This window comes from Corvus kubaryi, unplaced genomic scaffold, assembly GCF_017639235.1.
Source record: "Corvus kubaryi isolate FWS band 111438036 unplaced genomic scaffold, C.kubaryi_AGA036_p1.0 130, whole genome shotgun sequence".
Lineage (NCBI taxonomy): Eukaryota > Metazoa > Chordata > Aves > Passeriformes > Corvidae > Corvus > Corvus kubaryi.
This window is the reverse complement of record NW_024580665.1, coordinates 725424-750534: the sequence shown is the minus strand read 5'-3', so window position 1 is coordinate 750534 and position 25111 is coordinate 725424. Positions and strand designations below refer to the sequence as shown.

The 25111-nt window shown below is 41.2% G+C and overlaps 1 protein-coding gene and 1 long non-coding RNA gene across 6 annotated transcripts in view; one reads left to right on the top strand and one right to left on the bottom strand.

The window, feature by feature from the left end:
• The window catches only part of NRK (Nik related kinase), a 90787-nt gene that overhangs the window by 61691 nt on the left and 3985 nt on the right, over positions 1–25111 (top strand). For 4 of the 5 annotated variants that reach the window (XM_042027750.1, XM_042027742.1, XM_042027758.1 and 1 more), the window contains 13 exons: positions 947–1062; positions 3486–3583; positions 3966–4087; positions 7723–7816; positions 9866–10048; positions 10426–10555; positions 10953–11111; positions 12760–12903; positions 14120–14254; positions 15993–16093; positions 16648–16797; positions 19866–20025; positions 24403–24542. In XM_042027750.1, the coding sequence (XP_041883684.1) occupies positions 947–1062; positions 3486–3583; positions 3966–4087; positions 7723–7816; positions 9866–10048; positions 10426–10555; positions 10953–11111; positions 12760–12903; positions 14120–14254; positions 15993–16093; positions 16648–16797; positions 19866–20025; positions 24403–24542 (1732 nt within the window). Of the gene's footprint in view, positions 1–946; positions 1063–3485; positions 3584–3965; positions 4088–7722; positions 7817–9865; positions 10049–10425; positions 10556–10952; positions 11112–12759; positions 12904–14119; positions 14255–15992; positions 16094–16647; positions 16798–18709; positions 18885–19865; positions 20026–24402; positions 24543–25111 lie in introns of those variants that run through there. The other variant, XM_042027761.1, reaches the window with a different exon arrangement.
• Positions 20649–24407, bottom strand: LOC121664489. The gene is made up of 2 exons (XR_006016022.1): positions 22718–24407; positions 20649–21739 (listed from the first exon to the last, which is right to left on the bottom strand). It is a non-coding gene; the product is annotated as an uncharacterized LOC121664489 (long non-coding RNA).

The window sequence follows — 25111 nt, the reverse complement described above, 5'->3', positions numbered from 1 at the left end:
AGATGCTCTACCTCATTGCCAGTGGAATTGGTTTCAAAGGAAAGTCAGGTGTCTGGGTGCTTTGGTGAGAGGGAGTCTGGCCTCAACTCCTTGTACAGGCACTTCTAATTACAGCTTGTGGTGCTTGTTTTGCCTGATAGTAGCTTGAACAGGCCGCCTGTAGATGTATCTTGACAATTTTGGCAGTCTGCCCTTAAGGCTGGTGTATTTTTTTTCATATCCCTGAAGAAAAGACCAAGGATGTCTAGAGCTTAGCAGTAAAGGGCAGCCCCCACTGGATGTCTAATCAGGGAACAAAATGTGTTGGAGAGGCTGGAAAGTGAAGCAGATTTACCTGACATAACACAGTGATGTGCAGCATTTCTGATGAGCCAGAGTCAGAAACATAGTCTGAAATAACTTTCAAGTGAACTCAAGCCCTAAATGTTCTGCACTTGGGAATTACAGGAGGCAAAGCAGAAAAGAAACATGTAAGTAATTGTCAGTGTTACGAGTGGCTTCTGAGACTGGGTTTCTGTTTGAACCACTGGCTTGGCAACTTATTTTACTGTTCAATGCGTTCCTTTCTCCACTGATAAGTGACTGCTGATGTATCTTCTAGGAAGGTAGTGGAGCAGTTCTCTTGAGTTGTAAAAGCTGTGAGATTTTGGAATCAGGACTGACACAGGTCTGAAGAGTCCAAGGGAGATGTAATATAAAAGGATATTTTGTAATGACTTGGGAATCTCTGTAATCTCCCAGAATGACTGCCCAGAGGAAACTCCCCTCCACAATCTTCTCTCACTACTGGGTGGCCCTGCTTTGAGCAGCAGTGAAGATAAACTTTTCATTATCCAGAATATGATCTCGTACTGTAACAGCAGGGAGCTCAATCTGGTGGCCCAGGAGCTCTGTTCCAGTCTGTTCCTGCACATGAGTCTGATCTCCTTTTTGTCTTTCTGTTTAGTAATACTCATCAGTCATCCCCCAGGGGACACGCTCTGAAGCTAAACAGTAGCAGCAACACTCCTGGCACCAAGCAGTGGGAGATGGGATCTCATCAGAGCAGCTGGTCAGCCTCAGGTGATTCCTAAGTCAAAGATCCATCAGTCAAAATGTACTAACCTCCTATCACATGAAGTGGTCTTCTGCAGGGTGTCAAGTTCTGCATTGCAAATGGGATATGTCCTTTTAATGACATCCTCTGGTGAGAGGCTTTTGAAAGCCCTCTGGATTTTTTTGGTTCCGTGTTCCTAAAATATAAGCACTTCCTCTTTTGAGTCAGAAAAGTGACTATGAATATATTTTCATATGGAAAATTTGAATTGCCTCAATTAAGAATTGAAAAAAAATAATTTATGTTGCAGTTAGTGACACAATTGAAACTCAGCAGAGCCAACGTTCCAGACATACAGATGTAATTCAGTACTGATGTTCACCCATTGCCAAATTCTGCTCTTCACACTGCCCACTGATAAGATGATACAGTTGAGCAGTTGATGTACACTAATATTTCTGCACTCTAATAATGTAGTGGCAAAAGGAAGTGTAAGTCTCTCTCTACAGCATATTATGAAATATTCCTCCAGTATCCTTTTATGTGCAGAAAGATAATGGAATTGAAAAAGAAAAAAGGGCAAAAGAAGTTTAAAGGAAAACCATCTGATTTAGGCAAAGTACAGCTTAGTAAGCTCCTTTGCTGTCACTGGTAGTGGTGGAGGAATGCATTGGCCTGCTTGTGGTTGTGTTGCAGTACAGATTCTGGTTCCTGAGGTTCTGGCAGATGGGGACTGGAAAAGTGGACAGTTTTTTTCCTCTCTTGCTATTCCTACAGGTGTTTTCTGTGGGTCAGCTGCAGGGCAGTTTCTTGTGTAGCCCTTTGTGAAGCCGTGGTATGTCACAAGGCCTAACATCCACATTGGCTACTAAAGATTGGGATCATGGGGAATCGCACATGCCCAAGTCGAAGTAGGGTGGATGCAAAAATATTCTGAAACCACCCCTGTGAGCTTATGAGGTCATTTATTTTTATATTGAGGTTTAGATTGTTAATTTAAAAGCCCTTCATAAATGAGGAACAAATTGCTTATTTATTACACTTACAAAATCAAGCCAGTTTTGCTTTTACTAGCTACACAGAATAGGAAGCTTTTCTTCGAGAGAAATCCAAAGCACACTTTAAATTGCTTGGGTTTTGTTTCTTTTGTTCTTATGTCATTTTGTGTTTGAATAACAGAGTTGAACAACAACAGCCCAGCTCAATTTTGCAGGGTCCATGTGATGTGTAACTCCTGTGCTATTTTGGCATGGGGAAACAAAAATCTCACCAGCAATGGAAAGAATAGAAAACCTCCCTTGTGGTTTAAACTGTCTCCTTGAGTTCTTAAGTGTCATTAAATTACAGCTAGTTCTGGCATGTGGCATTTCAGATAGAGTTTGTTGCTTTCCCAAACCCACAGGAATAATGAATTGGGCAGGAAAGGGCTATAAATACTTTAAAGCTATTAGTTCTGCTGAGTTGCTTAGGTGCTTATTGACCAGTAAGGAATTCTGAGTTTTGAAAGCTTTGAAAAATGGATGAAGACATGAAACCGTTGTGATAAAACTATCTAAATTACCAAATATGAATCCTAATTTGTGTGAGCTTGAATTCTCCCCCCTTAACCTGCATGGACTCCTGTTGGTAACAGTGGGGTAGTCATAGGAAAAACTGCTGAAAAAGGCAGGTGTTGAGCTGGCCAGTGTGTCCCAGAGCAGGGCAAGGGTACAGTGGCTTTCCCTCCCTTCTCTTGTGTCAGGGATTGTGTGCAGAGCATCCCTTCAAGGCTTGTTTTGCTTTTTCCAGTGCTTGCAGGCAATAGGGGGGCCCACATTTAACAGGAAGATTTGCAGTTTAGCACAGCTGTTTGCCCTCAGCCCTGTTGGGTTTAGATAATCAGACTCTTTGAACTGTTTTTGTGTAACAGTTTTATGAGGGCCAAATCTTGGCAGCACCTCCGCTTGCTCCCAAAGGTGTGTAGGAGGGCTCAGGCTCCTCAACTCTGTTCCTGGCCCCCTGTCTGCAGTCACAGGAATACAGCTGCGTGGCTGTTTGGTGCTGGAATATGACCAGCAGTTGCTGATGTGACGAGCTGTCTCTCCTCAGGAAGAGGATCAGAGGAAGGGATTAGGATGCCCTCACTTTCTTCCCTTGCTCCCTTTCCATGGAACTGTGGCTAATGTGCAGTGGGAGTATGTTGCCAAGGGTTTGGTTTGCTTGTCTTAAATTAAATTGCAACCTTGCAGCATTAAATTGCACCAGTATCAATTTATGTACGTAATATTGCAGCATCCAGAACCACTGAGAAACAAGGAATGAGATTTTCGTTTGCAACGAAGAGAAAAGAGAAGTTTGTTGGCAGAGACTGGTATCTGCTTTGGGTCATAGCTATGTGTGCTTGTCTTGCTCTCTCACCCACTGCATGTACACTTAAAAAAAGACACTTTTGGGTTTTTTTACCCCCCAGGGAATCCAGGACTGGCCAAGGCAGAGAATGTTTTGTCCCAGAACCACATGCAGCTGCATCAGAAGCCTGAAAAAGTTTCTCATCCAGGCCAGATTGCAGTAGGTTCTTTTAAATCCACTGATATTTTTGATTTGTTCATCATTTTCACCGAGGGTCTGTCTGTGCAGACAGCTCTGTTTTGGTACGTGAGTTTGCTGTCACCTGTGAGTCGACCTGAGGGGTGTGTGGGGCTGGCTCGAGCTCACTGCTTTCAGTCCAGGTCTGACTTGTGTCCAGCTCAGGTCCTCAGCAGGGTGTCCAGTTTTGGCTCTGGTCACTTTCCTGTGTGAGACACCCACTTGTGATGGACCAACAGAAGCATCAGCTTCCTAGTAAAACTTTTTTTGGTGTGGAAGTGACCATAACTGTATATGCTGGGACAGTAAAATATGGCACATGCGGTTTAACAATGGGTTCTTCAACTGAGTTTTCTTTGCTCAGAGTCCAGGCTCCTTTGCCAAGGTGAAGGACAGTGCCAACTCCTTGTTAAAAGCAGCAGACTATTCCTCCTCAAGTGATGAAGTCAGCAGCAGCAGCGATGAAGATGACATGAACCACACAAGGTTGGCTTTATTACTATTATTATTAATATTCTTTTCTTCTTGTTACACACTTCTAAATATCTAGAAAAAGCTGGCATACATAAATATTCCTCCTCCTTTGAAGTTACTCTCACTCGTGTCAGTTGTAATTAAGCAATTTAATTGCTTTTTAATGAACTCCTGGGGGTAAATGCTCCATCAGATGTGCACAGCGTAATAATACACTTTGATGACTTGCTGCCCTGGGACAATGAGGAAATGTCTTGTTTTAACTGGATATACTGGGTAGTGCTTTTATAGGGATTACTTCACATTGATCTACATTTATATGGAATTTTTGCAAGAAAAAAGGAGAGGGAAAGAAAACTGAAAAGCTGTATGCCTTCATGCTAAATACAGGTTAGAGTGGAGAAAACCAGGCAAACATGACCCTTGAATTCACGTAGTCTGTTCATTCTGGGAGAAATAATTACCATTGAAAAGTTGATTCCTTCACCAGGGCTGTTTATAAAAAGGGGAGATAGTTTTGTAAAATATGTTGTATTTTTAATACTGACATTTTGCTCAATTGCTATGGTTTCCAGCTGATGTTGTGGCTTGTCCTGAGCTGATCCCACCTGAACTGTCTCTCTCTAGTTTTGCAGTTTATCTTGTTGGTTTTGTGACTGACATCTTGTGGTGTTCTACCTGTCATGCAAAATGTGTATTCCCCTGAAATAGTGGAGAAATAGTCGAGAAAGAATAGCTTGCTACTCCAAGAGAAGGGAGTCAGGGGGTTGCTTGGCCAGTCCTGCTGCTGGGAATAGCAAACAAAAACATTTTTTAGTCTTGGTGAATGAAACTTCTGATTTTCTTGAAAAGAAACTTCAGTTTAATTCAAGTTCTAGGATTTACTTTGAAGCACATCCCAGGGCCACAGAGCTCTCTGGGGTGGGGCTCTTGCTCTTCTGGCAGAATTAAACATGCAGTTTTGTCAGGCATCAGACACATTTGTCAGGCTCCAGATTTGGAGCATTGTTGGCAGGTTATTGTGTTGGGCTGGTACCAGTCCTTTCCCCTGTGCTGCTCTGAAGAGGTAGAATTTTTGTGCCTGCATATGCTCCGGATTTGTGTTTCTGAAGTGAGGAGAAAGAATGTTAAAAATCTTGTAGTTTATTCAGTGCGCCTGAAAGAGCTGACTTTAACAGTAATGCCTTTATTTTCCTACTGATCCTCTTCCAAATCACCTTACTCTGATGTGTAAAAAGTTTTATTCACTCTAGGTCGTAGAATTCATCCTAGACCTCAGAAAGACTCTACATAAAAATATGGATTTGCCTTGTAGCAATGACTTTGCTGTGTGTTAGATTGCTGTGATCCTTGCATGCTGTAATGATTTGAAGGAGTGGTATCACTGCCTTTGGAACTCTGCATGTGTTATTTGCATCTCCTCTGTATGCGAGATCCACCCATCCTCTGGAGAGGTGCAATTAGCAGGATGCTCCCTGTCATGTTTACCTTCCTGTGCACACAGCCACTGCAAGAGTCCCTGTAAAATCAAGATATAATCTTGCTATTAACAAAGTCCCTTCACCTTGGTTGAACATCATTTATACTAAAAGATACATCAGGAAGTATATCCTGATTGCTGCCAAGTAAATAGCAAAAAGGATAGTGATCAGAGTGAAAGGAGCAGCCTTTGTTGAAAAAAAGTGTTGAAACTTTGCATATTCTGGATAAAGGGAAGGGTTTGGGGGTATTTTGCTCTCTAAAGCATGTGACTATAGGATCTGAAGCCCCTTGCACGCTGGAGCGTTTCTGTGGGGGCTCTGGCTGAAGCACCTTGGGCCAAGTTTTTGTGGACTACTGAAACCAAACTGTGTTTTCCTGTTCTTGCCCGGGCTGTGGAACAGCACGTGATGTCTACACTCCAGCTTTCCTGGAGGTGCCCAGAAGGACTACAGTTGGGACATACACAAGAGAAGGAGCTTCCTATGTTCTTGGATGAATTCTATTAACCACCCTGAGAAGGCTCGTTTCTGAGGATGCTGGACTGAGGGCTGCTGTCTTTTGCCAGTAAAGCAACTTCTGGTCTTGTTTTTCTTTACAGTGAGATGAGCCAGAATTCTTTCTCCCACACTCCAGTTTTTAATTTTAAGGAAAGAGTGTCAGTGTGTATGATCCAGTGTCTTACCTCTTTGTTTAGCACATCTGTTCCATTGATGTTAATTTCTTCTTCTTTACTGAGAGTGCTTCCTCCTTCAGTGCCTGCAGTATTACAATGCCCCTAAAACACTGAATATCCTGGGGCTCATTTGTATAGTTCAGTTTCCTCTCTTTGCTCTTTAAATGCTGTTTCCTACAAGCATTTGGACAAGGTGGATGCAGGTGTGTGCTTGGCTCCCTAAGTGGGAGGTTGACGTTATTTAAGATCAGCTGCTGTTTGCTTCCCTGATAAGAGCAGGTCCTGGCATTCACCATTGATCCTACTCCACATCTTGTCATTCCTTCTAAGTTTAGTATGCAAATATTTACCCACTCACATAGAATGGGGGGACAATCCAAAACCAAAAAATAAACAACAAAAAGTGCCGCAAAAACTTCTACTCCTATACGCCCATCTTAATTCAGTAGGTCTCTCACCAAACCTTCTTTGTTATCGCATGGGGCATCATTTAAAAGAAAAAAATACATTACAGTCTGCTACCAGTTGGCACATAGCACTGTAGAGCCCTTCACACTGGCATCCTGAATCCAGTCAGTTTTATAATTACTGGAAAGGAAGCAAAAATGCAATAGGTTAAATGAATTGCAGTAATAAAGATAGGAGTATAAATAAATTGGATAAATAAATCATTTGCGGTGGAGATGTACAGAAATGGGGCCAAGACATGTCCGAAGCAGTTCCACTTGGGTGAAAAAGTTTAAAATGCAAAGATACCTCAGGCAGTGCAGGAAGCAGTAGTGTGCTGGGAATTCACAACAGACACTTGCCTTGTTCTCACCCTTGCTTTTGGTACCAGCTTTTGGTCACTGTGGAGAACGGGATGCTGGGCTAGGAGGGCCCTTGGCCCCAGCCAGTCCAGCAGCTCTTGCTTTCTTCTGTCTCTCTGTGCACTGGGCAACGTTTTCTGTGTTTCCTTTTAAGGTGAGGATGTCTGTATTTCAGGGACTGATTCACAGGATGAAATTCCAGTGTAGCCTGTCCCAGTAGGCACTGGCAGAGAGGTCCCTGACAGCAGCACATGGCAGAGCAGCTGGTGCTCTCTCTGGAGAGCAGGGTGGCTCATAATTACACCCCACAGGGGAATGTGTGACAGGAGACAGAAGTTTTGAAGTAGGCACTTCTCAAATGACAGCTTGAGGGACTTGCCTGAGCTATGCAGTGTCTGAAAGATGATGGATGAAATGCAGGGAGATGAAGGGATGTTCTCTGTCGAGGTGGGGAGAGCTTCCTGCTGTGTGTGAGTGGTCCTCAGGCACAAGTCCATTCAGGCAGATCCACAGACTAATCAGCTTGCTTTTGTATAAGAACCTTTGAGTGTAACTATTGAATGTTAATTATGTTCACTTTTGAACATGGATATGTGTAGGTTTTTTCCTTTTTTTTCTTTTTTTTTCTTTCTTTTTTTTTTCCCCTGAAGTAGTTCTGTTCATTAATTGGAGTTTGTTACCAGGCAACTGCTAAGCGGCAGAGTTGCAGATTTCTCAAGGACAAGGGTACCAGATGGAATTGAACTGAAACCCCAAAGCACTGTGGCAGAACAGAAGGTAATTTGGCCATTTGTAAGGGGGTGGGGACAGTGAGGGGGAGTCAAGTCACTAGTGTGCAAGATAAACGCCATATCCATTACTTCTTGGTAACATTCTCACTCCTGCTCTGTCATTGCAAATTATAGCTATAAGCCTTGAAAAAAAAAGTGTAGTTTCAGGTTTTGTGCTTCCTGTAGAAATGTTTGTATTTAGGTACAAAATTGCAGTTCTTTATTTGTCCTTCTTACTGACCTGTAGTAGGTTCTGATGTTAAGGTATTTTGTGAAGGCACTGGGCAAAAAGCACAGTTGATTATTGTTGGTGTGCATTGTTGCTATTTTTAAAAATCTTGACTTCTTTTTATTCCAGTTTAAAGTGAGCTACCTCCTGCTGCTTAAAACATTACCAGAACAGGGGAAAACCACTTCATCTCTCCCTGCTGGCTTAGCAAAAATACTTTTCTCATATGTCATGTTGTTGTTCCTTCCAGCTGTAGTTTCTAGTAGAGGCTTCCAGTCATGTGGATTTTCCCCTGTGATAAATATTAGCGCTGAAAAGATGAAGAGAGACAAAGCAGAACAATGTTCTTTGTGGTTGAAAACAAGAAAAAAATTACAGTAATATGACTTGTACTTGGTGTCAGGGCCCTTTTCAGATATTACTGAGTGTATTCTTGCTTCACAAATAGGAAAATAAATTGCTGTGAAACTAGTTTCTCCAGAGCTGTGGCAGGGTAGAAAGAAAAAGGAGTTTTCTTTACCTCTCATATCTCTAAACTTTGGACCAGAGTGGTGGCCCTCCTAACTGGGGAGGGAGTTCTATTTGGCCTTTGTCCTACCATTCTCAAGGAGAAAAGACTCTGCTTTGGAGAAAGAACTACAAATGGGGCATGAACCAGTATTTCTCTCGTGGAAAAACCAGCCCAGTGTTTCCTCTTTCCCCTGATATCCAGGTATTGGAAATAGGCTGCTTGAGGGAAGGGAGAATGTTGGGGTCTTTGAGGCCCACAGTGAGGATGAGGGAGGATGATAAAGAGTTGAGGTCACATGTTTTGGTGGGTTTGGAGAAAAGAGTGTGGGAGGGAGAGCAGGCAGATGGCTGACACTTTGCCTCATAAATCTCTCCGCTGCCTTCTAGTCTTCTCCCACCTTCTCATGGAGCCTCCTGTCCTTTCCTCTGGACCCTTTTTCACCCACCAGCCACAGCCACCATGAGTCTCCACATCTTCTCCAACATCCCTTTCCCTATCCCATCAGCATGAACTGCTTTAAAGTGGTTAGGGTGTACCAAACCACCCTGAATGATTCAAATGGGAATTTGGTTTGGTTTAGTTTAGGTCAGTTGAGTGTGACTGAAGACTGAACTAAAAAGCCCCATACTGGCTTGGTTCCCCAATCTCAAATACTGACTTGCATGTTTTGATTTCAGTTTTTACATCTAAATTAAAACATAAAATGTATTCTCAGAAACCAACCTCTGACTCTGTGGATTGTGCTGTCAGGGAAAGAGTTTGTGTGGTACCTCACAAAACTCACGCGGGATGCTGTAAGGACATCTGCAGAACCAAATGTCACTATACTGGAAGTGCTGATGCTGGGTCCTACTAAATGTCCTCTTTCTGGAGTACGGCTTCCTAATTCAGTAAATGGAAAGTAGCAATGAAATGAATGGTGAAGGGTTTTGAACCAAATGCAGGTCCAGAACAAAGAAGTGCCTTCTTCTGTCTGCAGTACGCAAAGGTCAGGTGTGAAACTTGCTAGCAAATCATTTGACTTGGTATCTCTGAGGTTGAAGTTCCTTCTTTTTCTGTGTTTGAGGTAATGCAGATGAAGAAAATCTGTGGAGCGCTTCAGGAGTAAATCCCAAATTTATTATCTCAGGTGTTTGCCATACACTTTAGTATTTAATTTTTTATTTTAATTTTACCGCGGGGTTTGTCTTTAAATGATGCATCAGGGAGAGCACTCCTCTCCATGTGCTCATTATTTATCATCCTAATTAACTGGAGTTGCAGAATGCATTGGAAATAAACTAGATGTGGTGTTTAACTGTATGTTGTCAATGCAGGATCAGATTTTAGGGAAACAAATTCCAAACACCCATGAAGGCCTTTGGAGTGTAAACAACCAGAACTATCTCCTGCCAGATCTCCTCCAGCAAAGCCAAATTACAGACTCCTCAGTGAACCCACAAGTTCCACAACAAGTGCCACTGACTTGCCTGGAACCTCAGAACAAACCTCTGACTAAGGTAAGAGATAAATTACAGATTGACTGGATTGAACTCCAGCCTTTTTAAGTTCCTCTATCCTGTCTTCTTTTTAGGATGAGTTTTTTCACCACATCCCTTCTTTCCTTTAAAAGTTTCATCTGGGAGGAAGATGATAAATCTTGAGCTACCTAACAGATTTCATTGTTCCACTTATTTTCCCTGATCTCCTTCTCTGCTCCATTTTCTTTCCTTGCTTTTTTCCCTCCCCTTTTGCACAAGCTAGACGGGTCACACCCTCTGCTCTGTGCACGTGGGCTTGTGGGGAGAGGTGTCACTGGAGGCAGATAACAGCTCTGTCAGGGCACAAGAGGGCCGTGTGCCCCGAGCACTGAGGCAGCTCTTGTTTCTCATTGCAGAGCCCGTGTGCCGAAAGCCCACCTGCCAAGAGCAGCACATCCTCCACAACATCCTTCACATCATTCATAGATCCGAGACTTCTGCCAATCACCCCTCCCACCAGTCCAGTGGGACCTTCCTGTAGTTCTCGTGAGTGTGCTTTGCATTAAAATGTTCCTCCTGTTTTGTTTTTCTTTGGTCGGTTGGTTTGGTTCTTTTGACAGGTGTGGAGAGGGCTTATTGCTTGGAAATGGAAACTGTGAGTAAAATCTCCTGAAACTGGGACTTCACATTACTGCGAATTTTCATTGTACTGCTTCTGCCCTTCTTTCAGGTGGGGCTTGCTGTGCTATGCTGCTGTGTTACCACCATGCTTTCTTAGGAATGCCTGAGGAATTTTCCAGATTTTTTTTTTGGCTGTATTATACAAAGCTCTCAGGGTGTTTTCTCACCCCTCTGGGGTTTCTTTTGTTCTCCCACAAACAAGGTGGGTCAAATATGAGCTGTAGCCAAACATCTTCCACAATTGCATGTGCTTTCATTCTAGCATCCAGTGCCAAACCTGAGCCTGTCAGGAGAGAAAATGCAAGGAAGGGCTCCGTTGTCAATGTCAATCCAACCAATATCCGCCCACAAAGTGACAGCCCAGAAATCCGTAAATACAAGAAGAAATTCAACTCGGAGGTCCTATGTGCTGCTCTGTGGGGTAAGCTCAGAGTCCTTGGGCAGGTGTGTGGAGGGGAAGGCACAACAGGAGAGGCTGGCAGTGTCTGCTAGGCAGATATCACAGTTGTATTGCAGGTCTCCTGGCAGAGAGTGCTGGAATGGATCCTTGACCTGATACCTGTGTCACTTACATGGCACTGCCTTCCCAGGGATGTGATGGCAAACACATGAATTACAGTTGCAAAGGACTCTGTGCATCAGAATGAGGAACTGTTTTGATCAAGCACCAAGCTGAAACTGTGCTCGCTGGGAGAGCCAAAAGTTGCAAACGTTTCAGCAGCTTTTGTGGCTCATGAGACTCATCTGAGCTGCACACAAGTACAGCTGATCACACAGCCCTGACCCTGGAAATAATCCAAACACAAAGCCTTTTGCTGTCATGTGTGTTAGGTATTCCAAGGATCTAAAGCAGGTCGGGTCTTTCCAAAAGCCTGTCTTGCTTAGTTCCTGCTGTCACTGCTTATTCTGAACATCACTGAACCATTGTTTAAACTTACATGCTTCTTACAGGGTCAGCTTCACATGGTGTAAAACCAAGATACAGCAGTCAGACCATGTCTCAACAGCTGTAGACCTTGTCCCAGCTGCACATTAGCTAAACTCTTGAGTTGTTTTAACCATCTTTCTGCTTCAGAAGAACAGATGTATTCTATGGGACTTGCCCAGCCTTTTACTCCTCACTTTTTGAGCCTGGAATGGTAGATGAATGAAGTAGATGGAAAATTATCCAAAGCAAATGTAGATTTCCAGTTTATAGCTTCATAAATTTTGCATAATGTGTGTTTATAGGAATCCAAAATTTTAAATTAAGAACAGAGCTGTGTGGCAAGGTATGTAGTTAAATGTGCATTGGGGCTGAAGAGCACCAGGTACTTGTCAGAGCATTGCCAGTGGAGGGGGGTGCTTGTTACAGCAGGTTACCTTATGTTGTGTCTCTAGAATCTGCTGATTAGAAACGTAGATGTCATTCCAGCCAAACACAATTCCTGACATTCTCTGATGTCAGCAACCCAATGGAGCCTTCTCTTCCTTAGCAGCAGTTGCATTTCAGATGGATTCACTCCTTAATTTGGCATTTGAAGGCATTCTTCCAAATCAGAGACTTGTTTTCAAAAAACCCTGCACCTCCATGTAACGCAGTGCTTCTTCCCACAAGTTTGGTTCCCCCGTTATTTGAATGTTATATTTGGAATAAGAGAGTTTGGGGGGATTTTTTGGTTGCTTTTACTTTTTTTTTTAATTGATAGGGATCCTTAGAACAATTAGTTGGGTCTCCTGTGTCACTACTGTAATGGTACTGGACTGAGACTTTTGCACTGGTCACAGGTACTTTCCAAGGTCACCTGAGAAGTTCAGGTTCAAAGAGTATTTTCCTTTTTGTTTAAATCAACATTGACTTCAGCAGAACTACTCATCCTTCAAGTTCCATTGGTATACAGGTGTTCTGCTGAGTGAAACCTCTAATTGTGAGATCTTTTTTTTTCTGGGAAGTCATTCACAGAGCAACAGAGAAATTACCATGTACCATTAAGTGAGACTAAATAAAAATCGATTCTCGAAACTATGAACACTTCTTGACCTCTGAATCATTAGGTGACTTCTGCAGTATTATTTTCATGTATCTACAGGAGTAAATTTATTGGTGGGAACAGAGAATGGATTGTGGCTGCTGGACAGAAGTGGGCAAGGAAGAGTTTATACGCTGATTACAAGGAGACGGTTCCAGCAAATGGATGTTCTGGAAGGACTCAATGTGCTAATTACTATATCAGGTTGGTTCAGTGGCTAAAAGTATCTGACCCACGTTGGGGTTGGAAGCAATTAAAAAGAATAATTAGGTTATAAACTAGGTTGAGGAATTTCCTCTTTCAGAAAATCACAGGACAGTTATTCTTGTTAATAGGAAAACTCTCCTGAATTTTTAACATTTACATTCTCATTCCAGAGTGGCTTTGGGATAGTTCATTGCCTGGTTAATGTGTAAAATGGTTTGTGGGAAGTACAGAGTGTTTCATATTCCTAAAATGGACTGATTCTCTGCAAGCTATAGTTTGTCACTTTTCTTGTTTCTATGATGGGTAGGCATCTATCTATGCAGTTCTGTTAACATATCATGAAATAACCTCATCGTGTGTTCAACAGGAGATATGAACAGTAACATCATGAGAGTGATCTGTATTCTGTATTGTGAAAGCATCAATAACATTATGCGGCGGTCTTCAGCCTCTGGTGGGAAAAAGTTTGGACTCTGGCCTTATTCCCTGTGGCTGAGAGTGGCCTCAAGGGATGCACAATACATACCAAGGTCAGAGGTGTGGGTCCAACAGGGAGTAGCAGCTCCTTGTCTCCAATCCAGACTCATCATGGTGGGCAAAGGCAAGAGCTGTTTGTCCCATATGGCCAGGTCCAGTTGATGCTGGGACATGACATAGTCCTTCTCTTCAGAGTAATCTGTGGTCCCAGAGTGCTGTTGACCATAGATGCTTATGAACTAATGCAACAGAAAGAGTGATTGAGATGAAGGATGACAAAATAATTCTCACCTGGAAAGGCATCCAAAAGAAAAATAGCTACTTTGAATGAAGACTGACAGTTAATTAGAAATTAATAGCTTATTCAAAGTGCCCACTGTAGGACATACCGTGTTCCAAGGTAAACAGATAGTGTGATGGTTTCTGATAATACGTGTGTCTGTAGAAACCTGTTCTTTGGCCTGAGGGAAGAATTTTAATCAGGTGTGAAAATCTTACATGAAGTCTGAGTCACAAGGTAAGTGCACATGCTCTCAGTGTCATAGGATTGCTCCTGCGCCAGTTCCCCCTGTGTCCCCATCACCCCAGGCTCTCCTGTCCCTTGCTATGTTCTCTCACCCTGGCAAGGCACAAGGACCCGCTATACTCAAGGTCACAAAACTCTGGCTTTTTGGAAGTGGGGGAGAATTTGTAGTTCAGGGAGTTAAAGCATTCTGTCTCTTTTTGCAAATCCCAGGGAGGAAGAATAAGTTGAGGGTGTATTACTTGTCATGGTTGAGAAATAAAATTTTGCGCAACGATCCAGAGGTGGAGAAGCGACAAGGCTGGGTGTCCGTGGGTGACCTGGAAGGCTGTGTGCACTACAAAGTTGGTAAGGATTTCCTGTTTTTCCTTAGAGAGATGCTTAATCATCCTCCTTTTGCATCTTGTGACAGCAGCATTTTTCAGCTTTGTGTCAGGATTGTATTGGGCTGAATATCTCATGAGTTCTTTCAAGACTCCTTGTTTTACATGGCAGATGCTTTGCTCCCTGTCATTTCAGGCAGCATCTTTTCTTGCAGCAGTTACCAGATGATGTTACTGCTTTTCCTTGTAATGGCTGGAAAGAGGAAGTGCCAGCCACGGTCTGTGCTCAGTCAGTGGTTTAGTTGTTCTGTAGTTACTTAAGGTTTTAATTGAACTGATGTTTTCCACACACACAGCTTCCCTCTTGACCCTAGGTGACTGGAAAGCAATTGGACCTAGTTCAAATCCTAGTGAATCATATTTGTCAAATGTCCTTAGGTAGATCAGCTCATCCCTTTCTCTCTCATGAAAGACCCAAATACACCTTTATTTAAACACCTTGGAAATGATACCATCTTGCTTTTCTTTGGCTTTCAGGCAGCTCATTCTTGAAGGTGAACATGAGGATTGTGATTTCTGTTATTTAACTGTGGGGGTGGATGTTTGGCACAAGTTTTGCTTTGGTAAGGGATGGTATATGAAAGTGGCACTTTCTTCAAAGTCAAATAAAGCCATGATACAGAGGAGCGTAGGGAATGTGAGGTGGCTGCTTCTTATGAATACCTTGCTTGATAGTTTTGCCCTTTGGCTTTAGAAGTGGCAGGGGTTAAACTCAAGAAAGAATGTGAAACAGATGTGTGTTGTTACTTCAACTGTGATTACAACTAAGCACCTACATATTCCACTTCAGTTGCTCATCGTTGTGTTTGGTGCATTAAAAAAAAAAACAAAACAAAACTTGTCCTAAAATTAGACAAACATTTGATAGGAGCCTTTGTATTTACATATGACAAACCACTCGTGCAATTTTGACAGCACTGCTGCTGCTGTTTTTCTCTTGGTGAATCTTCTTATATCTTGACCTTTGGTTGTACAGCTATTTTTCCTGGTAGAAAAGGAAAAGGATGTACTGTTCTGCATTTTGGTGGAGTTTGCTGAATTTTCTTGTTCTCTGCCTATGTGAGATAGCATCCTGTTTCCAAATGCTTGTCTCTGGCAGAGTGAAAACACAATGCACAAAGAAATCTTAATTTTCAATGCATGATTCTTCATTTATTCTCAATGGGCCCAGCATGACCTTAATTGTCTTGGAGAAATTGCTCATCTCTTAAATGCTTACTCATCTCAGAAAGATGGGAGTCCTTTGCCCACACAACACCTGGGGATTTAACCCACAGATGAGGAGTGAAATGAAAATTCATCCTGCCAAGTCTGACAGAATTGTTCAGCCAATAACCACTAGTCCTCCAACAGTAGCTTATTCATAGCCAGGGGTGTGTTCATACTTAATCAAGTAGGTTGGTTTAGCTGCAGGGTCAAAACCTATTTTTCTGACTAGTGAGATTTTTTTTTTCATTACTATATTAAAATGAATATATAAATATTGTTAACAGTAATTTGGCTTTACTGAAAATAAATGAATTACAGGTTTCCAGTCAAGGTATTGTCACTGGTGATATTAAACATTAATGTCCAGAATGCATCAGTCTCCCTTGCTGGATAATGTCTACCTCTACAAGTAATCCATTGAAATTATTTCATGTGATGAGATGGTCTTTAAGTGTCTATCTGGTACCTAAGGAATTGTTCTTATTGTATTACAGTAAAATATGAGAGAATCAAATTCCTTGTAATCGCATTGAAAAACTCAGTAGAGGTTTATGCTTGGGCTCCAAAGCCTTATCACAAATTCATGGCTTTTAAGGTAAGTGAAACATCACTTTGGTTCAGATGTGTCACTGTCTCTCAGTATCTCTCATCTACTCTCTGCTTTTGTTTTTGTTGTTTTGTATCACATTCTAACTAAACTGAGTATTCTTCTAAAGGAAATGTAGCTCATTTGACATACTTTGGAGATGGCAAGTATGAAACTGTCACAGTCATGAGTGTTAGATGTGAGTAACTTGTTTCTCTCTACCCCAGCCAAACGCAGCATGTGCTGTGCCAAAATGTGCCTTTGAATTACCAAAGTTGATGTTGTTTTCCCTCAAAAGGGGAGGAAATTGAACACAATGGTACTCAGCCTAATTTTTGCCAAGTCCATTTCTAGAATCTTGATTTCTTTTTCAAACCACAAACAAATTATCCAACTGTCCTTGCAACTCAGTGGATGATGGATACTTAGCTCCTTAAATGTAACCTATGTTTAACAAAAATAGCTGTCTAACTTTTGGGTTTTCTGAATTCTTAGGATCCTAAATGTAGTTCTGTGAACCAACAGCTTTATTGTGTTACATACTGCATTTTTCTTTTTTCCAGTCCTTTACCTCACTTCATCACAAACCACTGTCAGTTGACCTGACTGTTGAAAATGGGCAAAGACTGAAGGTCATATATGGCTCAGTAGTAGGATTTCATGCCATTGATGTGGACTCTGGATCTGTGTATGACCTGTACCTTCCAACACATGTAAGAGAATGCAAAAAACTACATTCATGCCTTTGTTCTTTGGGCTGTGTATTGATGATGATCGGGTTAAGAGTTGTGCTATTTTTCAAAATAATTAGTGGCAGCTAATACAAAACCTTTTTTCACATAGTTTTATAACAATGAAGTCCTGTTTAAATGCTTTTATCACATTCAGAATATCAATTTCAGTGGTTTAATGTCAGAAAGCCTATTGTACAGACAGTACTATTTTTAATTTATTTATCCTGGAAATTTAGAACTTAAACAGTCAAAGACACAATAATATCTACATGAATTTAGGTGGCTTTTACAATCTGCCACTTTGCAGACTGCAGAAGCCAACTTCAGACTAAATAAATTTGCTGATCTTCTTGCCATTCAGTTGCCCATGAAACCACTCTGTAAATTCAGAAGTAGTTTTATATTTTCCTTGGGACTTTCTCATTAGATTGTCAGTAAGTTGGCATGAAGGTGTTGATTTCAGGTTGATGTGTACAATCCTGCATTGTGTCTCTGTTTGAGGTGATGATGATCACTAAATTCCTGCTTAAGCTCAGATAACAGCAAATTCTCCTGCAGAAGTGAATGGCTGCCATAGGGCTGTCCAATATGAAGTCTGTGCTATGGTGTTAATATTTTTGGATTTTTGTTTGTTTGCTTATTTTTTAGCTGTTCTGGATAGTTATTTCAAAGCTGTGAGTCCCAAAAGCCAGAGAATCTTGGGGACTTAGGTTCAGCAAACTGGCAGGTTCCAGACTGGCTCCAGTCTGATGGGAGGCTCCTGACAGAGAAACTTCTGTGCACACTTGAACCCTCCCTGAAGTCAACAGCATGCCACAGGGGCTGAGGGTACCATGGCCTCCTTGCATCCCCAGGCCATGTGTCCCAAAGTTATGCTTGGGAGGTCTGAAGAAATCTCATCCCAGATCTGCATGTTGCAGCCTGTGCCGTGAATCCATCTATTTTTTAACTTTTCTCCACTCTCAGCCCCTCGTTTTCAACTCAAATGAAAACTCTCTCCAAGAGAGAGTTTATCACTCTGCTGCCCCTGCAAGCCACGGCCTCCATGTTCTGTCAGAACTGTGTTCTGATGGACAGAGTGTGTGAGGATGGCTGTTAGATTTGAGGCTGAACTTGGCATATCTGGTTTATTATGTTCCTGTTTGAATACTGCCTGGAGGTCAGATCTTTTCAGAACACAGCAGAAGTGGTCCAGCAGATGACCTAGAGGTTGCAGCAGAGACTAAGTGGTTACTGGGAGCTGCAAGGAAGCTATCAAACTTAACTGAAAAATGAGTTTTCTAACCGTTGAATCACCTGCTAAAGGCTTGTACTGTTTATTTCTGTGTTGGTTTTTTGTAAGCTACTTAGTATTTGTCTTGTTAGAGGGTTTATTCAATCTGACAGTAGCTTTGTTAATTATGCAGCTACGATGAATTCACATCAGTTTTTAAATTGAAGCGTGGTACCCACATGCCTTTCTGGAAGTGGGTTGCTGAGCAAGGTGAACAGTGACTTGTCAAAAGGATCATTAGCATAATTGCCCAAGAGAAGAAACGCAAAAAAAAAGTGAACCTTCTTAGAGGCTTTACTTTTTCAACAGGCTGCAAATACAATTAGGTACCTGATGAGAGAAATTTCCCAGGTGACTGCCCTGAATATGTGGGGCAGCTGAGACTTACTGCATTTTTGTGAGCTCTTGAGCCACAAGTTAGCACAGACTAAAAATATATTTTCCTTTCAGAGTCTTAGACCTGAAATAAATCAGCTGCTACAGCAGCTCTATCTTTTTTGGAATTCTATTATTTTAAAAGAGCATCTGCTAGAACTGGATAATTCTCTCAAGGAGCTTTGTGGTGGCAATAGCCTAGACTGTAACAGGCTGACTTGAGATACTCTTGCTTTCTGGTAGCCTCTTTTCCTGGTTCCCCACCTCTTTCTTCACCTCTTACCTGCTCCGGTCGCTCATGCGAGTACCAAGGCAACGCATTAAAATTGCTCTGCGGCTCTGGATCCCCGTTCTAGTGTTACGGATAGTTGTTGCGGAGGCACGGAGTCAAGTGGGTGGCCTGAGTGTATTCAGTTTGGCAAGTACAGCTTCAGTGCTTCTTTAACTGTTCGTTGTGCCCTTACAGTGTGCGTAAATGTTTGTGCTTGAGGAAAAAAAAAGACCTTTGTATGGCTGGCTTATGAGAATGATGTAAAGCTCCAGTCATTCACTTCCTATAAAAATGTTAATCATGGTGGTTTAATTTACTATTTAACATCCTGTTTTGAGTAGCACTTTAAACAAGAAAATGTTTTGTTACTGTTTTTTTAAGGCTGTCCTCTTTTACTTTCAAAAATGCTTTCATAAAACCCCACCTTCATGGTTGTAGACTTTAACTTTGGTTTTGTTTTTTTGCTTGGGATATGTTGGCTTCTGGGAGAGATCCGTTTGAGTGAAATGCACTGTTCCTGTGGCATGCAGAGGCGTGCCCAACAGCAGTCAGATGGGCAGCTATTTGTAGTGAAGGATGTGGGAAGGGAAGAATGAGTGAAAAGGTCCAGGGAACTTTTTACAGCAAGATGAGTATTATTAAATTTGCAGGTTTTTAACTTGTGAGTGTGGTTAGGGAAATATCATGGAAAGTGAAAGCACTGATCTCCTGGAATGTGGAAGTTTCTGTCCTTCCTCCATCTTCTGAAAAAGTTGTGAATTCAAATCTATTTCACCCTTCTCCTATTTATATAATGCAAGTATTTTGTGAGTGACCAAGTAAATATTATTGTGTCTCAATGGCTCCATGGCTTCTTGAAACCAATTAACACTGGTAAATTTAAAGTGAAATATTGAACATTGATTTATTTGCAAAACTACTGTCATATGCAAAGGGGGGAGAAGGGGAGAAAGTCTGTTTCAGAGGCTAACTAGCAAACTATATAGCCTCTGAGAACAGGCTTTTCTTTCACTTTCCATGAGCCATGAGCTAGTTCTTTCTATTGCTCTGCCAAGCTAGTTAGATTGATGTCATCACTGAAATTGCAGCCCATGTTCTGATATAAATCTTAGTTAAATGTGATTCTAGATCCAGGGGACAATTCGCCCACATGCCATTATCATCCTCCCGAACACCAGTGGCATGGAGCTCCTGCTCACCTATGAAGATGAAGGTATCTATATTGATATATATGGGCATTTCACAAAGGAGACTGTTCTACAGTGGGGAGAAATGCCAGCATCTGTAGGTATGTATGAAAAATAGCTCTTTATTAAATATAAAATTCTGCTGCATGAAGCCTGACTTTTTTATGAGTTTTGTATCTATGTGAAAATGGTTGTATGGCACATAAAGCAGCTTCTGAGCAAACCAGATGTGTAAAAGAGTAAACAGATTTGTAGGTGTTTGTTTTAATACAGCCAGTGATTGCAATAGGGGCTTCCTATTTGGACCACAGTCCGTATTCTTGTCACACCGTTTATTGCATCACACATTGACTATACAGATGGACTTCACTGAGGATGCAGCTTACCACCAGTTTTCACAGGGAGAATTATGTGAATTACAGAGAGGGGAAAGTGTTTTGGTTGTTCATAGCTCACAGCGTTTTATGTAGAAATTCACAGCTACAGAGGGGTCAGTTACTGAAGAGATCTTTAACTGCTGTCAAATGGCCCCTTCATTTTATCACTTTAAATTCACAGGGCTGCCAGCCCAGGGTATTTGTGATAGATTCTTAGTCTTCCCATGCTTACAGTTGGCTGTGTAAGAGATTCTGGTTGTACTGAAGCCAGGACAGCTGTTTGTTTCACCTTTCCCGTAGGTCTTCAAGCTAACAGTATGGGGAAAATGAAGAACAATACAGGCAGATTACAGGTTCATTACTTGTTACTTTTGATTTCTGTCTCACTCCTGTTCTTTATTTTAAAACAAGCATACCAACAAAACAAGCCCAAGACAATTAGACTGCACAGAAGCCTGTTACTAGCTTGGAGGAAACTGGATACCACAGTGAAAAATCAAGGATGTTCACCTTCTTCCTTTCACTTCTACCTGAGTAGTTTTAGGAAAAGCCCATCTTTGGGAAGTGGTACAAACCAAATTTGACTTCTGATTGGAATCACATTTCCATTAAAAATTAACCTAGCCTATAAACATACAACTCAAACTTCACATAAGGACCTCTTAATTGTTATATTAATAATTTTACCACTAGATGCTATTAATTTTCTTAATCCTTTGATACTCTTGGCTGCAGACAAAAACATTATGAGAGAAGTGGGAATAACTGTTAATTTGAATGGCCCAGCTTAGGGGCAACTTGACAGTTTCTTAAAAGATCCTGTTTTCCTGGGATTTCTACATCCATTTCAAACCTCTTGAAGTCTGTATGAGCTTATCTCAATTTTCACTCTGTGTTGCAGAGATAGAAGGGTCTTGTGTTACTGTCAGGGTGCTCTCTAGTCATCCTTTGCTCATTTCTTGATTTCTTTAAACGAGTATTTTGAAAGAAAACTTTCGTAGTCGGTGACAGTATTTTGATACAAAAAATAAAAAATAGTTTGTATTATAATCGATGGATTTAGGTCACCTTATTCATAGTGTTAAACTGGGACTACTGTGACCAATCCGTTAATAAGAAACCGGAGACAGGAAGCTCAAATCCCATGGGAAATTAAAACGGTAAAAGTATTCTATGTTTAATCTGAATGATATACACATATGTAGGGCTAAATATAAATATAGCTGTAATACTTTCTTTCTATAAAACAGGTTTTAAAAGGGCATTAAGAAACATCAAGTTAATAAGATTAGGGAGCACTCTTGCCTTTTTGTGCGAGTAATGAATTATTTACAGTATGTAGCCATAGAGGGTTGACACAAATCTGGATATTCCCAGAGGAACCAGTAAAAGTCTTCATTTCCTCTTCGCTGTACATTTTAGAAGCAAAAAGACTATTCTGTAGAGAAACAGACAGTGTTACCAAAAGGTAGTTAAATTACTGCCTCTGTGCTCTACAACACACCAGCTGGAAGCATAAGATATTTTTATCTAAAGCTGCGGTGGAAAGAGGACTCAAAGTAACTATTCCCAAGTTGTTTGTTGTGTAGGAGCTATTGTTCCAAAATAAGACAACTTTATTCTGAGTATCTGCTCTCAGTTCATCTCACATGAAACACCTCTAAGAACTCCCACATGGGAGGATTATCATGACTCAGTACTGACCTTTGAAGTCACAGCCTGCTATCCTTCAAATAATCTCCATGTATAGATAAGTCCTTTATACTGGACAACTGTGCAAATGGTGTAATGAGACCATTTTGTTTGCATGCTGTTTCACAGATTAAATTTGGGAAAGAATTTTTTGATTCTGCTACAAAAATGCTACTTGTACTTAAACCTGCCATTGTCAGTTGACAAGTTCTTGGTGTTGGCCAGACAGCAGACCATCAAGGCTGAACTTGGCATATCTGGTTTATTATGTTCCTGTTTGAATACTGCCTGGAGGTCAGATCTTTTCAGAACACAGCAGAAGTGGTCCAGCAGATGACCTAGAGGTTGCAGCAGAGACTAAGTGGTTACTGGGAGCTGCAAGGAAGCTATCAAATTGAAATCTGCCAAAGGCACAGATACAGACACAGCACAGTTGACACCTGGAGTGTAAATTTCATGTAGTGGAAAAGATCAGGACACTTACTAGTTCTTTGTTGCTAGACCTATATGACCTATACTAAATAGTGTAGCCACAGAATGGTTTCATGCTGTTTATATACATGCACCTGCCTTGCTTCCCACCCCCCAGAACCACAAGGTGCCTCTGTCTCTGTTGTGTTCAAAATCAAAGTTTGAAAAGGTTAATGTGATACCAGTTGGTACAAAAAATGGCAAAAGTCTGAGTATTTTTATGTTTCTCGCTTTATGTGTGGTCTGGACTTACTTTTCAGACACTGTAGACTGCATGGGTGCTGCCCTGGGCTCGTCCTGCTACTGCTGCATTGTTCAGAAATGTTAATGACAGTTTCTTCACAGCCTACAGCAATGATGCCCTGTTGTACAGCCTGAAGCATAAAGAAAATATTTTAAAATATATTAATTTCATGTGTTTGAGTGTTAGAAAATACTCCTCCTCCTCTTTTGCCACTTACCCTCAGTTGCTCACTGCTGCTTTGCTTTTAATTTTAAAACAGGTTGGTTTGTTTCTCTTTCCTCATGACTGGGATACTGGGAAAGAATTATCTTGCTCTCAGCACTAGTGGCAGGGAAGCCTTTAGTGTGCACAAAGAATAACTGAAAGGCTTCTGAGCAGATTTAGGGGAAATTTATAGACTCTGAGGAAACTAAAATCACAACACTGTAACCAAACTATTAAGTGTTTCCAGGGAGGTATGGTTTTCATACATTTGTTCTAACAACAATTATAAAGCAAGGATTCCAAGTTAATATTGAGTCAACCCTGCTAGAAGTATATACAGTCACATGGGCATATTGCCTTTATTTTCTGCTGTCCTTCTCAAGCAGGATTGCAGGCTGTTGCTTCTGTACTAAAAGTTTAATTTTTAGACAAAAACCTAAATAAACAAGGAAGGTTTTAAGAAGCAGATCTTGCTCACACTAAAAATGTAGGGCAGGCATGCACTGTCCACTGAAGCTAAAACCCAGTCCAGTGCACACATTCCCTCTACATCATTTTAGAGCACCAGAATTCTCAGACTAATGAAATAACAGTTGATAGTTGAGCAAGAACAATTTCTGAGCACTGACTACCAATAGAGCATAACTAATGTGATCACATTGGAAGCCCATACAAGTACCAATCAGAGGGCTTTCACTGAAACTGTGCCTAATTTGAAGTCTGTGGTGTTAACTCCTTCATCACTATTCCAATTTCTTATTGCCAGATTTAAAGGGAGTATTGTAGTAAGCTTCCACAGTGCTAGAATATCTTCTTTTGGTTTTGGAAATACTGCACATAACCAGTGATGGGAAGACACCAAATAAATCATGCCGTGGTCTCAGATTCTGAAGTATTTAGGTTTCAGACTAAGCTGAACTCCATAGTAAATACAAACCCACCTTCCTAATGGGAACAGAGTACGGTGGGTACAGAGAAGACAGTCAAGACTTTTCTTGAATATGAACAGTTAAAGGATGATAGACAAAGATGAGCACAAGTTGCACCAAAATACTAGGAAGAAATGATCAGCCTTGAAAGTAGTGATGCATTGCAGCAGGGTCTTGGAAAGGTTGTGAAACATCCATCAAACCGTATCTGTAAAAGGTCCTGAGTAACCCTAATTTGGCCCCACTTTGGGGCCAGCGGTTAAACAAGATGCCCTTCAGAGGTTTCCTCCAAGCTTTTTTGAGTCTAAGATACACAGTAGTAGTCTTTTTTTTTTTTTTATGTCTTAGATTTATGTCTAGAGTTCAAAATAAGTCTGAGAGGAGAAACTGACATTTAGTTACTATTCCTAAGGCTTTTTGTGTAAACTTAAAATACAAATAATTCAGAATATATTATCAAAGAGAAATGCATCAGATCCACAATTAACATAAATGAGGCAAGAATCAGTCTGTCAGCTGTTAAATAGTAGCAAGGGTTTTTGTCTCTTTTTTGTCTTTCAGCTTACCTTCAGTCCAGTCAGGTCATGGGCTGGGGAGAAAAAGCGATTGAACTACGCTCTGTGGAAACAGGAAATCTGGAAGGAGTATTTATGCACAAGAAAGCACAGAAGCTAAAATTTCTATGTGAAAGAAATGACAAGGTACAGAGATGACTACAGTGTGGTGACTTAGCAAAAATTAGCAATAGCTGACTGACAGACCAGTTCATTTTGGTAACTTTGTTATTAGTTATTTCCTACTTTGGTATAACTTCCCCATTCAAAGCCAACATAGTAACTGATCCCACAAAGCACCCATTGTGGATATTGCACATGTTCCCACCACCAGCTCTGTTACAACTCTGTTCCACACAGCCTTTACTGCTATCAGGGATAACAAATACAGGCATTGTGAATTGCACAGCATGACAGGTGTAGTGGGGCGGGTTAGTGAGTCAGCCCCAAAAATTCCCAGCTAAAGGACTGCCTCTCCTGGGCTACTGAAATTGCAGGCAGTTGAGAGCAGTCATCGTGGGGAAAAAAAACCCCAGCACTCTTAATTGGCAGACACCAGGGTATGGATAATCAGGTATGATTTCTTACATACAGCAATTTTGATAAATGTTCTCTGAAATCTGTTTAGTCCCACTGTGATATTTAGAAAACTGAAGCCCTAAAACCTTAGATTAATTATTTTTAAATGTTCTCCTATGTCTTTTCAAATAGGAAAA